We start from the raw sequence: 16,799 nt of genomic DNA, 5'->3' as shown, positions 1-16,799 counted from the left end.
CGACTTGATTTCATGTCTGTCGTTCCGTTTTTTTTGCATTTCCTTTGTAGTAAAAACAAATTAAAGAAATTTAGTGGCACTCGTTTGTGCCTTTTTTGTATAGACGTCTGCTCTTAATTTAAGAAGCTATCAAAGTTCAATAAAGTTTGATCTATCTCTTTAGAGGCAGTCTATCTCTGCTTCAATGTGTAGACAATTGAGAAAAAGCTAGATGAGCGGGGTCGGCAGATTATGTGCCATCGCACATTAGCGAGACGAGCCTTCCTGCTAACCAAAGGAAAACGAAAGGCATTGTATAAATCTAGTTCTAATGTAAAGAACCATAGATGAGTTTTAAAAAATGTAAAATTCATAGTTTCTGCTATAATTCACCGCGTGTCACGGATGAACCGAAACTTGAAGCCCAATCTTTCCAACTTGATATCTCGTGAAACTCGAAAAAATAAAGAGGAGTGTGTCAATTTATGGAAAATTCCTTTAAGTATCTTTTATTGTACAGTTTAAGTAACTTTTGGTCTTAATAGCACAGAGCCATAGGGAACATTACTCTTGTAAAATTTGGATGCGTTTCTCTGGAAACATATCATTATAGCAATCTAATTTTAAATTTCCTGATGAAAATTCAGTTGTTTTATTTTTTATCAGAATCTTGCAGACAACCTAATATAGACAAATAGGAAATTTAGAAAACTAGTTTGCCAAATTAAGTAAAGTTGAGTGAATATAAGTAATCAGATGGCACAAAAATTCGAGAAAACTAAATTATTTTGAAAAATTTGAGCCTCAATTTTTCATCCAAAAAGCAACCCAGTTCTTTCAGAGCTTTTCAGAACCAGCATTTTATTTATTCTTGCCAAAAATTTTTTTAACTGAACAAAAAATACCCGTCCTGTATATCTACGCTGGGTACAGTTGGAGATTTAGGAAAAAATATTGTAATCTTGACCCTCGCTGACGATAATGAAGAACAATTTGACGAATAGTTTTATCCGTGTGCTATCAATTTTCGATGGATTATAAAGATTTTATTCAGAACCTAAGTTCGGGTCTTGTTTTGTAGAAACTGTCTAAGAAAAAATTCTACCCCAAATCAGTTTTTTTTCTCCCTACTTTCAAATTCAAAACTTACGTTTTCTGTTAATTGGGCGCCGCAGTACTCTCTGTGTTTTTCCGATCATTTTTTTTTGTTCCGACCCCCACTTTAGTGGGGAGGGAGGAACTATATACTCAACTGGGTTTTTTTTGTTCAGTCAAATTTGGCCGACCGATATATTCATTGTAGAGAATTGTGAGTGGTATCATTACAAAGCGCCTCCAGCGTAGAATACGGAATTCAACAGATTTTTTAGATTTTCGTGTTTAACAGGGAGTTATCGAGGTTTAAAGTTTTGTGAACATTCGACTGTTTTTGTTCACATTATCAGTAATTTTTGCTAAAATTTGGCACAATTTGGCTAATATAACTCAAAATAAGTTAAAATTTTTAACGCTAGAGTGTTGTTGTTACCATAAGAGATAAAAGAGCTTTGCTGAATTGTTTGGTTGAAGTTTTTTTGGCTAAACTTTTTGATGAAATTTTCAAAATTTAAACTTTTTTCATCAAAAATGGCACAAAATATGCTTTTTTGGTCCACTTTGTTAAAGTTTGCCAGACTTAGTGACCTAGAAACCTTAACACAGACTCCCTAATCTCAAAAAGAGCGCTAGTTGCAGTTAGGCGCCGTATGAAAGCCTTCTGGAATTAAAACTTGCCGTTTTTAGCAGATTTAACTCGATAATTATACAAAATGCATTTTTTTTTCAATATTTGAAGAATTCCACTCAACAATTGGTCTAATTCGCAAATAAATGAAACACTTGTTCGTTTTGCTGGGCGCGCGACAAAATCAGGGAGAGGTTTGATAATATCATGGACTCTTAGAATCACGGACTTTTTGGTTTTTATTTTGATGCTGCCTTTTTTCAAAGTATTTTGCTTTTGTTCTTTTAATGTTAATTACTGACAATATCTTTTATTCACGGCTCCCTTAATGACAACTTCAATTTACGTAATTTTTAGGCCAAATGTAGATACAGTTTGTTTTCAGAGAACCAAAGGGTTTTTATGACTTTGAGGAAGAGTTTTAGTAAAATTTAACTGAATTCTTGTCTTTTGCCTTCAATTGGTATTCTTTTCGTCAGTCTGATTTTTAAGTTTAACCACTCAAAGATCTATATTTTTTCCTCAAAAGTTGCAAGTGAACCTTTTCTATTCATTCGTTTGTTACCTAATGTCTCTTATGTTATTGAATGTATTTGTTTAAAGGAAATTTCTGTGTTTTTTTGAACTTGTCATTTTTTTTTATATTATTTTAGTCAACTTTTTGCTTATTATCAGTAAGTACAAGTCAAAATTTCCTCCCTATAGGATAAAAACTAATGTTGTGGCCGATTGATTTAACAGAAGGTTCTCTTGCTTTTGTTACTACGAGTATTCATACAAAAATTTCTGATTTTTGTGCATAATTGCCTATTTTTGCTGTTGTTTTTGTTTCATTTGTAAATTGTCACATTATTTAACAATCTAACTGAAAAAAACTTTACAACATTTGGAAATGGACATAGTTTTTGTTTTCATGACTTATGGTTTGAAGGGCTGCGACACCGTTCTCTTGCAGAAATTGGTAGAGTTTTATATTTTTGCCCTTTATTTGTTGTTAATTCTTGTTGTCATGTCTCAATTATTATGTAATTAAAGGTCTCAGTTGCCAACACTAGATAAACAAGTGAATTTAAATAAATGATATCGGTAAAAACTAATGGCTGTTTTGACTTTCGAATTTAGTTTCTAAAAAAGGGTAATAGTGTTTTTCAACCTATCCCTTTTTGTTCTGGTTTGCGTTTTTTTTTCGTATTTTACAATGTTGTATCATTTTCGTAAAATAGCTTCAGTATTTAGAGCTCTTTTTAATGTTTTGTTGAATCAAACAATATTTTTTCTGTTGTTTAAACTTTATAAATGCTGTCTTCAGGGCTTAGACATTTTGTTTCAGAAGAATTTTGTGATGTTTAGATACTTTTCAGTTTTTGTGGTTCTTTTTGTTGTCATTTTGTGATAGTCATCTTACAAAAAGATGTTATGATTATCAAAGGAGACGCAAACGAAGATGTTATATTCTCGCGGTTAATATCTTATGGTTGATCGCGGTTAAAATTAATGGCTTCAAAACTATGGTTTCGTAAAGTTGTTTGTGAAACTTATTTGTGCAGCTTGTATTTAACGTTATTTTATAGTCTCATGCTTACGTCTCATTAAAAGCAGTCGCAATTAGTTTTCCGAGTAGTTGCATGACAAACTCTATACTCTTTTAGTCGAAAGCTTTTGTTGGCTATGAATTTTGAAAACATTTGTTTTTAATAAAAAAAGAGATAGATTTTTGAGATCTGCCAACTTTAATTCTGTTAAATTGTGGCTAAGTATATACAACTCTCTAAATACAATTCACATCATTCATCTTTTGAAATGTAATTTGCTCTTCATAACGGTTTTATTTTCCTCAAATGTCTCTCTTCTTGGAACAACCAGTTTTCATAAACCAATTTTCGTGATTTTTGCAAATTGGCCACTTTTTTGTAGGTTTTTGTATTTTTTTCACAGTATCACAAAAATGAGCGTCAATTGACTCAAAAATGTTGTCACCTGCAAAAAATGCAAACGAAGTTTTTAGTGATCAGCTTAATATTTAACTGATTGGGGGGACATGGTTTTCGTGCATATTTTTTCGTGTAAATTTTTTGTTTTTGCCTGTATTTGTCGTTTATTTTGTAGTCATTCGACATATCCTGGATAATGAAAGGCTTCAGTCGCTCTCTATTGAGGTATAAAAGACTCTCTCAATGGTTTCATTTGATGCGTAATGTTTTTGATCAGTTCGATTTCAATTCCTTTTTTTTAAAAAAAAGCAATGTTTTAATAAACTTTTGTCGCTTTTGCTCATTTTTAGCCGACTTGTTGCCAAGTCGCATTGAGGAAAAGTCCCATATTTTGGTTAAAAAAGTACCGGTTAATCTTCTTAGTATAATTTTTATCTGATGCAATTTTGATTTGGTTAATAGTGGTTTTCAAAAAATGGACAAAGAGTTTTGGTCGTAATTAATATTTGTAACTATCTGATTTTTTTGCCGTTTTTTCTGGTAGTCATATTATGGTAGCCACAGGTCTCATAGGCCCTCTAGAGTAGATTGTTTTATTCTTTTAGTAGTTTGTTGAACGATATGTTGATATGTTGGTAGACAATTGGTAGACAATTAAGTGAAAAATGTAGATGAGCGGGGTCGGAACTTAATGTGCGAACGCACATTACCGAGCCTCCTTGTTTCATCTAGTTGCGATATTTCATACGCAATAAAAATTAAACTGACTTCTTTCTGATCATCGCCACTTCTCGTGACGTCATTTAGGACGTAATTTGATCGAGATGTGGACTGAATTAACTAACCTTGTCATAGTGGTTGAAAGCTGCGGCGACATCATCGAATCTTGTGAAGTTGTGTGTTTTGAGGTTCTGTCTTACGGCAGAAACTAAAGCCCTCTCTCTGTCCTTCCCTCTCAGGTAGTGTTTTGGCACCCTCCCATGCAACAAGTCAGCCACCCCCTGCTCGTCTGGCTTCACTATGATGCCAAAGGTGTGGTCTGGACCCACGTTCATTGTGTCTTTTATCCTGAATAAGGCCACATTTAATCTCCGCTTCGTACAATTAAAACCGTTTTTCGATTGTGTAAAACGTTCCTATTTTCTTTTTAGTGAAGCATCCGATTTTTTTAATGCTTAGGTTTTCCGTTCTGCAAATTAATACTAAACGGCTACACTGCAAATTACTGTATGTTCATTATGTGCTAATATTTGTGTACTAACGGGTCACGTGACTGCCCCAACTGGTCTGTGTACTTCTCCCTGTGATCATCCAACAGCTTCCCCTCTATTATTGCCCCGTTGTCCCTAGAACAAACCCCAACATGACTCATTGCACATAAATATGGTTGAAAGAACTAAGTGTGCAACACTCAATTGATTCATTGGAAAACATCCTTAATCGGTGCCTAAACGTTATAGAATAAAGACTTTGTCAATACAGGAGGGGTTAAATATTGGGTTCAATTATATAGCCGAGCAACCTGTTCAAAGTCCGGTCATATTTTTTTTTCATTTCCGAAGGTATCGACGGACTAGTAAATCTTGACGGACTTGACCAGCTGGTTATAAGAGTAATTCACTGGTTAATTAACCAAAAATACCTGCGTCAGCAGTGTTTCTGCAAAGAATGCAGCCGTTGATTTTAGTAAGACCTTTTCTTTTTGGATCAAGTTTCAAACATGCCGCAAGTTCAACAGTTCAACTAACAGACAGATGCAAGTAATGCACACCAATCAACATTCTTCAATCGGTGCAACTTATGCCAATTTGGAAATTGTGCGCGTTGAAACGGCAAACTTAAAATACTATTACAAATTCGATAGGAATGATTTTGGCATTCTTGACGCATAAGTTGTAAAGTTAATTCAATTCAATCTTAGGAACAGATACAATGTCTCTAATTGCTGCCCCATTTGATAATATTATTATGAAGTTGCCTTGCACGTTCTCGTCAGGAGCACATAATGAAAGGTAGCGGAAAGGTCATGAGCAGATTGCCAATACACACAGCACACTAGCTGACAATGGGCTAACTTACCATTTGGATATAACTCTCTCTGGTGGGAGGCTGTCAAAATGAACTCATACATAACATAAAGACCATGAAACAGGAATAATTAAAAACAGGCGTAACTAATGTCTGTCAATCAACACGTAGAAGACAATCGTTCTTGTTTAAGAAAGACAGACTTTCACTTGAAATTGGGGCCAATCAGTTTGATTACTCAGCAGTTAAAATTAGGAACTTACGTTCAAACTCAGTATGTCAATTAACATCGACACAGCATGATACAATTTTTTCACAAGAAAAAATATATATGAAGCAAAAAAAAGTGTTTAATAAGACAATTTTATAACTGCATCAGCTTAGCGCCAAAAGCACTGTTAAAAGAACTATCAAGACATTTTTCACGCTCAACTGGATCAAGTAGCAGTAGTACGACCAAATTCACGGTTTGTAACGGGGGGGGGGGGGGGGGGGGGGGGGGGGTGGGGGGGGGGACGTCCCCACCGTGACGATCCGTGAGGTACATTTTTGAGGTCGAAAAATTTTGTCTCTCAATTTTGGCAGAGGGACAAAAACTTGTAAAAATTTTCTCAAATTTTTGGGGGACAAAAACTTGTAAAATTTTTGTCAATTTTGTGCGGTGAGAAAAACTGGTGAAACTTTTGCCAAATTTGTTTGGTGGGCGAACACTTAGCATATTTCCAGCTATTTTGTACGGGGGATAAAAACTTGTCAAAAAATTTTCTCGATTTGTGCCGGGGACAAAAACTTGTAAAATTTTTTGTCAAATTTGTGCGGTGAGAAAAACTTGTGAAATTTTTGCCAAATTTGTTTGGTGGGCGAACACTTAGGATATTTCCAGCTATTTTGTACGGGGGATAAAAACTTGTCAAAAAATTTTCTCGATTTGTGCCGGGGACAAAAACTTGTAAAGTTTTCTCAAATTTGTGGGGGACAAAAACTCGTAAAATTTTTGGCAATTTTGTTTGGTGGGTAAAAACTTAGGATATTTTCAGCTATTTTGTGCGGAAGATAAAATTTTGACAAAAAATTTTCTCGATTTGAGCCGGGGACAAAAACTTGTAAAGTTTTCTCAAATTTGTGGGGGACAAAAACTCGTAAAATTTTTGCCAATTCTGTTTGGTGGGTAAAAACTTAGGATATTTTCAGCTATTTTGTGCGGGAGATAAAAACTTGTTAAAATTTCACAGTTTTGTGGAATTATTGAAAAACTTGAAAAAATTTTGCAATTTTTTGGGGTCCATTAAGTTGATTTAAAAGTTTAAAAACTCTTAAATCCTTTTTTAGTCAAACAGACTGTTTATGGGTTTTTGAAAAACATAAAACTGACTTACCTTTTCTTTATTTCGATCTCCTGATAAGTTTTATGTCTATATTCTATAAGTTTCATGTCATATATCTACATTTAAACCAAAATGGAGTCCAATTTTGCTGGTTTTGATCCAACATCTGGTTTTAATTTGATAGTTTTATTGACCATATGTTATCCCAGATTAGGGAGTGTGGGCAGATTAGAAAACCAATAAAACTTGAGTGCCAGGGCTCCAAATTGAGAATTTTTGTGTCTGGTATGAAGTTTGGGGCGTCAGAGGTGAAAAGAGTTCAACTTTGCAGAGAATAAGGAAGAAATATACGTATGAAATGGACAAAATAAATGGTCAAAACTATGTGAAATGTTCCAAAAAAGTACTGAAAAAATGTTTGAAAATGTGCGGTAAAGCAATTCATCTACCACGTTTAAAATACGGGAGAGTTAGAAATCGAGAAAAAAATTTTTGTGTTTTTAGAGTAAAAATTGATGTTTTTGGACAATTTTATGCAAAATACTTCCATAAAAAGCAATTCCATTATGCACAAATTGTTTTGCAATGTGAAAGACAACAAGTGCAGACCGGTAAATTGTGTAACACAAGGTGTTTGAGGGATAATGCAAATGTGATCACGTAAAATAGTGTAAAACTTGGGAATATTATAAAAAATGACAAAATTTTAACTGGAAAAACTGATGTCCGACTGAACCTTACTGCGTAATTTAGGCGAAATGATAGTAGGAGCAGTGTATTTTCCTTATATGAAAACTAACTTCTTTTTTTGTTAAGGAAATTCTGCTTTTTTCCTTACTTTAATAAACAGTTTTCGTTTTCTCTTTTTTGTTCTCTTATTAGTTTCATAGCACTAACAATAAATATAGCTGTATGTCTATAATGATAATCTATTTTTATCCAATCTGGACTTGTTTTGCTGACCTCTGATTTGTTGAGAGCTGACTGAAGATTAATTTTAACCTTGTGCATATGACAAAGTTTGTTTTTGATTTTTTTTGTTTCGCAAATTTTGGTCGCGGCGTTTGTGATCGGTTGGCCGAGTTTTAGGAATTGTTATGTCTACTAAAAGTGCCAACATGTGTCTTTCAATTACATAAGCAATTCAGTGTGCTCGTCTCCGACTCTCTGATTGGTCAGTCGAGTTTGAGTTTTATTACTGTCTCGCACATGTTTGAACAAGTGTTATATTATTGTCAAAGACAAAGTGTGGTCTCCTTTATTACTATAATCAATTCAGTGTGCTCGTCTCTGACTCTCTAATTGGTCAGTCGAGTTTGAGTTTTACTACTGTCTCGCACATGTTTGAACAAGTGTTGTTTTATTGTCAAAGACAAGGTGTGGTCACAAATTTGAGTTTGTGTTTAAAAAGAAAGTAGTATGTCGGCGTCTCAAGATTACTTTGATTTTTATCACGATATAGCGCATTCTGAAAAATGATATGTAGTTGCCTGTTTGAAAACATATGACAATACTGGAACTTATATATCGCTGAATTTTTTCAAGAAAGAAAACGCAGACAACGAATTTCGTGTCAACCAAAAACTCACTCTCTCTATACAGGAATTGGAGCAAGTGGGTGATGCTATTAGAAGAATAACTCTCTCAAATTTTGCGAACGAGCAGAGCAGCTCTGGCGAAAGGAAGTTACAGCCTGGTTCCAGTTTAGAAACGAATGTTCAAAGTCGTAGCTGCGGATTCAAAAAACCAAAAAACTCTAAGAGAGTGATAAAGAGAATTAAATAGCAAAAGAAAATGGTTGAAACAATGTTTGAACTTACGCCTGAATATTTTCGACAATTCCAAAAACTTTTTTGATATTTTTTTTTACAATAGTGAGACTCAATTTGATTTTAATCTTACAAAAAACTTCGCATACAGCCAGCACAAAAATGAAATTCATTGCAAAATACAACAATTTCATTACCATGTCATTGCTTCTGTTGATCAATTACCGCAGTCCTTCAAAGATTTATCTTCTAAGCCATATACAATACCATGTCTCCTCACTTGTTTAGAACTGCATTTTCGGTGTCTTCTCACCTAGTGCATTATGGCGAAGTGATGGTAAAATTTCAAGAGGTGACCAGTTAAAACGACCAGCACAATCTAGCGGTTTCAAGTTCTAAGAAAAAGTTACCAAATGTAAACGTGATAATGACACAGGATGCTCAAACGCAAACTGATTTTTTACCTACTTGCACGATTGATAGATTTTATAGTATTTATAATGGTGGCATGTACGGTGAGCTTTCCAAAATACTTGATTTATTAAACAGTGGCTATGGTTGTTTGCATGTTGATAATAGTTTGATTTTGATAAATTTTAATATGGAATCGAAATCTTTTAATTAAAAATTGTCTTGTTCTCTTGTCTTTGAAGAAAGAATTGAGCAAAAAAAAATTAATTAAAAATGTTAGAGCATATGATTAGCAAAGTGTAGCAAATCATTATCGTTCATATTCAACATCAAAGGATATTCATAACCAAACATCACACGTGCAATATAAATGCAAAAAAGTCCAGTTTTGAATTTGAATTTTGATTTGGCTTAAGTTTGAGTATTTGAGTTTTTTCATTGTAAAATTTTAGCAGTCGGCAATACAATAATTGGTAGTTTTGTATCGGGATTCCAAGCGGATCTGCCAAGTAAACTTTGTTTTTGTGAAACGAAGGAACCATCCAATGACTTCCTGCATGTTGCGACGGTGAAGCATTTACTATGATAAATCCTTCTCTTGTTAACTTTGGGAAATTGTCCAATGCAAAAACTCCATAAAAAATTTTTCAAATGAATACATTTTCCCAAAAAAAGCGTATTTCATCATTATTTATCTGTGGGGTATGTGATAATCAAGTTTTTTGTCACCTTTCGTTCCGAATTAAAATAAAATGTTGAGCTTCTTTCACCCAGAAACAGAATTTCTACATTGGCTGCCAATGCTCCGTCAAATGTAAGTTGAAGTGAAATTGAGAAATTTGTAAGTTCTGAATGAATGAAATCATTAGAAGCCTCTTGCGTTGATGTTAAATCAAAAGCTAGAATAAAGTGATTGGGATAATTGTCCAGAGTTATGCCATGCCCACCTTTGTCAGGAAAATCCAGGGCTTCCAGAGTATTGAAGTAAAAGCGGTGGTTGAAAGTTGTTGAGACCGGAGTTCCAACAATAGGTTGATCGTTTCTATAAACAACAATTTGACTCAAATTGAATTTCTGTTAATGAAAAGGATTAGTGCGATTAGTTCCGAAGTATGCTTGATTTGTTGCCATCGCAATTAACATACGTCGTACAGGTTCTTTTGAGAAAATATCCTCATGGCTCCAACTTCTTATTCCAGTTGTAGCTAAAAAAGTTCTTGGTAATACTTCTGTATAGCAATACACGGCAGGTGTTTTTAGTAGAGTTTTCTCAATTGCCGTCAAAACATGATCCGCTATTGTCATTTTTCTAACATAGAGATTAGCTTCAATTATTCTAACTTTGTAATGTTTGTTTGACTCTGAAATTACAGCAAAATCATTTGTAGACCTTCTAAATGAAATTCGCAGAGTAACACCACGAAGTAAGTGTTTATCACAAGTTAAAATATCACTCTGCCGGCTTTATAATAAAATAGTTTTCCTGGGAATTAGCAACAAGAGCTTTTCTGGCCGCTACGTCGTCTGCGCGACCTTCGGTGCCGTCAATTTTAGCCGGCTCATCCTCGTAATAATATCCCTGACAAACTAGCCATGTGTTTTTTGCAGTTTTTTCTGAAAAAAATTCCGTTTCAATGAATGCTTTGAGTGCATAATTTCCGTTTGTATTGGAAATTTTAACACCGTTAGCAGATACAGTGCATTCTGAAAATAAAGAACGTAATGCGTTGTTGCTAAAGTATGGCGCGTCTGTATTTGTAGCATCAGTTCCTGTTCTTAAATCGCTGTCATTGTTTCGGGAAATTTTACATTTAATTTCAAAGAGAAGTTTCTGTAAATCTATGAAATTGTTCCTGTCACCCAAAAATTCAAACTCAAGCATTGGACCGCCCGGGGAATATGATGGCCCAACTTTTTGAGTAAAAGCACTGTCAAAAGTAATAAGCAGAGGCTGTTTTTCAAACAAATCAAGTGTGGTGTGTGTTGCCTCTGCGGGCAGTAATTTAGTAATCATTATGAACTTTAGAAAAGAAATTTGACCGACTTCTCGTCAAAGGCTTCTTCTTACGAATGCCTTGTTTTGGCTTCTCACTGTTGGGTTTTTATTTACGTTTTCTTTCTGATCCGCCCACTTGTTTTCTTAAAGTTTTTTGCACAGTCGATTTTAATGCTTGTTTTGGAGACTTTTTCTTTGTAATAACCTCTACCAGCTCAGGAGCTGCTGGAACAATTAATTCACGTCCAATCTTTTTGGCTACAGGCCAAAGAAACTTTCTTGCAATCGGTAATGCCACTCTGCCAATACCTGCTGCTAAAGCCCCAAAACTACTTCCTCGCTGACGATAGTGTCCTGAAAAGTATGGTGACACCGATGGCTGTTGATAGTAGGCTTCCATTTAGTCAAATTTTTTAAGATTTAAAGTCATAATAACTTTTCCTGTTCCAGCGAATGGAGCTAATTCTCCAGTTTCGGTCCGCAATTGACTTTCAATTGACTGAAAATTTTTTGATAGTATTTTTTTGTATTCCAATTTGCTGAAAACAATTCTGTGTGTTGGCTCTATTTCGTAGGGGCTACCGTTTTTCAGTCGTTGTTTTGAATCAATGACTCGAATAAGAGCTACTTTGGTATCACCTACGTATTGATACTCAATTATGTGAACGTGAATAAAAATTAGTTGCTTCCCTGCAGACAAATCAAAAAAGATAATCTCCAACAAAAGTTTTTTCTTCGTCATCAGCCATGGTCAGATTTTCAAAAGTGTCCAACATCTTGTATCCAATATGACATCCAATCCCATCATGAAAACCGTTGAAACCTAGTATGCTTGGAATTTTGTTATCCGGAAAAGTAATTCCTTCATTTTTACCAAAAAACAGGTATAAAACTCCGTTTATTTTGTTATATTGATAGTCAAAATGAGGCAATCCGGTAGCTGTTTTTAAGGATCTCAAAAAATGGTCACGGTTTTTATAGGAACCAGTTCCAATAATAGCTCGTTCTCCTCCATATGGTCTGGAGACAGCATCAAATGGAATACTTTTCTCATAAAACTTAAGGCCTTCAGAAGAAAATATCTTTAAATCACTTTTGTTCACTTGATTTATTTTTGCCGGCAAAATAATTTCACTTAGTGCAACTCGCCAATCCTCCTCTAAATTATTTTCTTCATTGAAATAATTTTTGAATGAGGACAAGGTGTTTTGAGGAATAATATTCATAGAGGCTGATGAAACTAAGTGAACCGTGAATTCATTCATGTTTTGTTATTTCACTACTGTTGTATCTAACTTTGACCAACTCCAATTCATAATATTTTCCTTTGACTGGCTCTTGGGATGCGTCAAGGAGACTATAAGCAGGGGGATTTGTTGTAGGTATATCTTAAATCTCAAAAACTTCGTTGGTAAAGGTTTGCTTGTATGTTTTTCTAAAAGGAAGATCCGCTTTTGATATTCGCCCAAAGTCCCCAACGTAAACTTTTGGTCGGCGAACTAGATTTGCTGAATCATTAAAAATTAATGATATCAAGAAAAGAACGTCTTTCTTTGTCACTTTATTCGGCGCCAATTGCTTTACTCCGTTGACTCTAGAGTCAATGGTTTGTACAAAGCTCTGCAATTGATTAAAATACGAGTATGTCCATTTGTCCTCTAAATACTTGTATATCAAATTCTTGCGCGTATATTTCTTTCCGCAAATGCTGATTTTTTCTCGCTGAAAGTTTTATAAACTTCGATTTCATTTTTCCGACATATAGTGCTGAAAATTCCCTTAAATTCTGTACCAGCATCTACCCACACTTTTTTAGGTCGCTTGTTTCCTTTAGGTCGCTTGTTATCATTTTCTTAAACGCATCTGCTGTTGTTGTGGCGTACTTTGATTTTAAGGGTTCAACTCGTAGATAACGTGAGAGACAGTCCACCGCAACCAATAAATATTTTGCATCTTTGTTCTCTTTTGCTAATTTATCCACATGAGCCAATTCTAGCGACCAACTTTCGTTTATATCGTTGGCAATAACCTTCAGTGTTGGAAACTTTCTTCTATATTTTTTATGCTTTGCGTGGGCAATTTGCCATCTAGTAACAATTTCACTTTACTTGGTTTCAAGTTTGTGATTCTTTGTACATTTTTTACGCTTCCGTATGCTGCGGGACCTTTCGTATATTTTAACTCAAGCAATTTTTTCTCATTCGTCGAAAGACTCCCAGTCCTTCTCCTCTTGCTGAGTTCTGTCTTCCTTTGAAGTTTCGAAACCACTTCCGGCGTCTGAGGATTCTTCTGTAAGTAATTGACTGGTTTCTTTAAGCTTGATTCCTTTTGGCGAAATAGTTTTCTTGTTCTTTTTTGGTTTGCAGTTCTTTGAGTTCTATTCCGGATCGCAATTTTAGCGTTTTTGTTGATCACCATGACTTCTTTAATGTCTAAAACCTCAAGAACCTAAAAATAATCTGGATTACTTAGTTTTTAGTTGGTTGTTGCAAATCATAGAGAAAAATAGGGACTTTAATTCCTGTTGCTGTTCCGTCAACAATGAAATTTTCATTTTCGTCTATAACAAACTTTTTTGACTCTTTAATGAGGCTAACTATTTTCTCCGTCCTGGTAAATTTCGCTGGCACTAAAACGGTAAGATTTTGAAGAATTTTGTTCGCAGTTTTTTGACATCTCAGTGGGATCAATTGTTTCCCTTTTATCAAAAATTTCCTGGTACTCTTTTTTAGTGTTTTCATTTGGTCGGATACGAATCAAAAAGGAAAATTGAGCACCGGTATGCTGAACACTGGGATCATTTAGAATTTGTGAGGTATGCGGTTGCTCTTTCATAAACTGATTTTTGGGAATCAAAATAACTTCTTCAGCAGTTGACATAGTTTAACTCAAATGGATGAAACAAAGTTTTTTAATGAGTTTAATCAATTCAAAACCGGTTTTTGTTAGAAAAAGTGCTCGTCGTTTATCCATTGATGACTTTTTTCTGAGAACACTTTCGAATATGTGTCTGTATTTTTCTAAGTCTCTTACTTTTACTCTAACATGACCCAGAAAGACATTGTGAAGACATTCACATAAAGTCAGTATAACATCACTATCACAATTACACAGGTATTTCCTTAACTGTTTTGGTTGCAAATGCACCATTTGCTTCAGTATAGATAATTTTTTCTCTTTCATTGTTTAGAGGGGTTGCTTTTGCTTTATCAGATGGAAGATGGAACACTGTAGGACCTGGCTCAGTAATATTTGAACAGTATCGTAAACAATCAGAAGTTTTTGGATCAAGATCGATAAGCAAATGCCCAAATGGTTCTTTCGTTGCCAGTTGATAGCATTGTTTTAAAAATTTAACAAGATTTGACTGCTTGCCTAAAAATTCGACTTGTTGAATATCGCGGGATGATTTGAACAAAATGATGTGTGATTTAATGGGGTCTATTGTACGAGACCACTTGCTCTGCTGATAAAGACTGTGCTTTATGTAAATAACATTAATGTTTTTGTGGCGCCCTGCAGTGGCCAACTTAACAAATTCTTTGTCGTTATAAATTTCTTCGCACGAGTCGTCAATTATCAAAAGACATTTTTCAAGGTTATTCAAAAATTCTAAATTGGCATACTTTTTGAAAATAACTCCAAGTTTTTGCTACATTTTGATGTATATTTGTTGCATTTCTCGGTATAAAAATATAATGTTGTTAAATTTCGGGTAAAATGTGTTTCCACTCAACATTTTGAAAATTAACTCTGTTTTGCCACAACCTGAGGGCCCTACAACGACCATGAAGACACTATGTTGCGTAGATATAATTTTATTCATATTCTTGGATTTCGTAAAATGTATCCAACTAAACTTGACAATATGGATATCCAAACTGAGGTTTATTCACAATTTGGGTTTAACACGGTTAACTTCACAATACAAAGTGATATTAGCATTAATATAACAAACATTTGCACAAAAAATACAACTTCTGAGCATGGCAAAATTGTTTGGTTACAAAATTTCCAAGACGATTTGCCGCTACTTTCTTTCTCAAAATAATTTTCCTCTACAACAGCGTCAACTTCATCGACTGTTACTCCCTCCATCTCAACACAAAAAAAAACTTGTTAAAAAATTATAAAGTGGATATCAGTTTACATAAAACAACTCATAGCAATTAAACTCAGTTAGAAAGCCTTTCATATGAACCATGAAGCACTCAGAGAGTCTCTCAGTTTTGTTATAATGAACAATTTTGTGCACTCTTTCTTCCTTCACCAAGTGTTGAATCTCTTTTGGAAGTGAAGGATCGTTTTTGTCAATTTCTCCACCAACCAGGTGCTTCGACATCAGTAAGAGTTTCGGAGGACAGACTCTGGGTTGATTTTTTGACACTCTCCTTTCTCCACTGAAGAAAAGGTTCAATATAATACACTAAATGAGTGAATGAGCGAACTTCGTCCTCACTCAGCAACAATTTAACTTTTCACTGTAAAAACTGGTTTCCGTTTTTTTTTAATTTCGTCTTTGGAAATTGAAAGACTGAGATTCCCGTCCCCCGTAATCAAGGCACAAATTGTTGAACTCGGTGACAAAGGTGCCTCAACTTTCGTCAATTCCTCTCTCATTGGATAACCAGTTGAAATAGAAAATGGCGTTTTCTTTTGCACAATGTTTGTTGAAATTGTTCTTGCAATTTGAATGATTTTGACAATTTTGTGTAAAATAGTTCACAGATTTCGAAGGACACTCAAGTGAATTCAGATCAATAACAGGGCGTTCAAGCAATTCTGACAAAAACTTAATTTTTTCCGCTCCCTTATCGTAGAACATTGCACCAGGATTCCGCAAGCGAACGCTTTGAATTAAATGTGTTAGATAAATATAAGGATAAATTCCTATGTCCCAATCAATACCGTGCAAATTTCTACTCAACCAACTGAAAGATTGCTTTTGTTGAGTTGTTAACTCACTATAACTTGTTGGTGGTAAAAATGACACGCAGTTAAGGTAGTCTTCAGTACAAATTCCAAACTCTTTAACAATAAATTTTTCTTTTCTGTGACAAAATCCCTCAACGTCTAACACAACCGTTTTGCTGCTCAGCATTCCAATAAGTGAAAAATTGACGGATGAAAAATCTTCATATATAAGCAAAATGATATTCTCGACAAATGCCCGCTAAAACAGTTGCTGCTTTTCCACGGAAGCATATAAGAATAACCAGGTCCTTGGTTATATATTTCGTATATGAAACCACCTGAGTCGTGTAAAATAGCGTGCAAACGTAAAACTTTTGATACTTTTAGATACTTCTCGAGAGATGAAATGTCGATGCCAATTAGACCTCCATATGGACGCAACTTTAGAGCAATATCATGATCAAAGCAGTCCAATTCTCTAAAATAAGCAGTTGCTTCCAGGAAATAGTTTAATCTTACTGATTTTTAGGACAAGATGTAGAAATGGATAAGCATTTGTCGTGAATGTTTTCCAAACAGTTTCTACGAAGAACTGGTTGATCAAAACGCATGCCAAGTCCAACAAAGTTATTAATGCTTTTCTCTGAAGAGTCTAAACCATTTATTATTAACAATCATTAGACAACGAGTGAATAAGGTTTTGTCATTCTAATAATAGCGACA

At 34.6% G+C, this 16,799-nt stretch overlaps 1 protein-coding gene across 2 annotated transcripts in view; it reads right to left on the bottom strand.

Moving 5' to 3' along the window:
- LOC142339430 (EF-hand domain-containing family member B-like) overlaps positions 1 to 16,799 on the bottom strand; it is a 34,341-nt gene that overhangs the window by 4,252 nt on the left and 13,290 nt on the right. Inside the window, exons 5-7 of one of the 2 annotated variants that reach the window (XM_075389456.1) lie at positions 5,713 to 5,742; positions 4,896 to 4,979; positions 4,479 to 4,701 (exon numbers count right to left, since the gene is read on the bottom strand). In XM_075389456.1, coding sequence (XP_075245571.1) covers positions 4,479 to 4,701; positions 4,896 to 4,979; positions 5,713 to 5,742 — 337 coding nt within the window. The remainder of the gene's footprint in view (positions 1 to 4,478; positions 4,702 to 4,895; positions 4,980 to 5,712; positions 5,743 to 16,799) is intronic. The other variant, XM_075389457.1, reaches the window with a different exon arrangement.

The sequence above is a fragment of the Convolutriloba macropyga genome, chromosome 5 (genome assembly GCF_964194025.1).
Source record: "Convolutriloba macropyga chromosome 5, txConMacr16.3, whole genome shotgun sequence".
Taxonomy (NCBI): domain Eukaryota; kingdom Metazoa; phylum Xenacoelomorpha; order Acoela; family Convolutidae; genus Convolutriloba; species Convolutriloba macropyga.
Note: the sequence above shows the minus strand (reverse complement) of the source record. Positions and strands in the feature narration are given on the sequence as shown.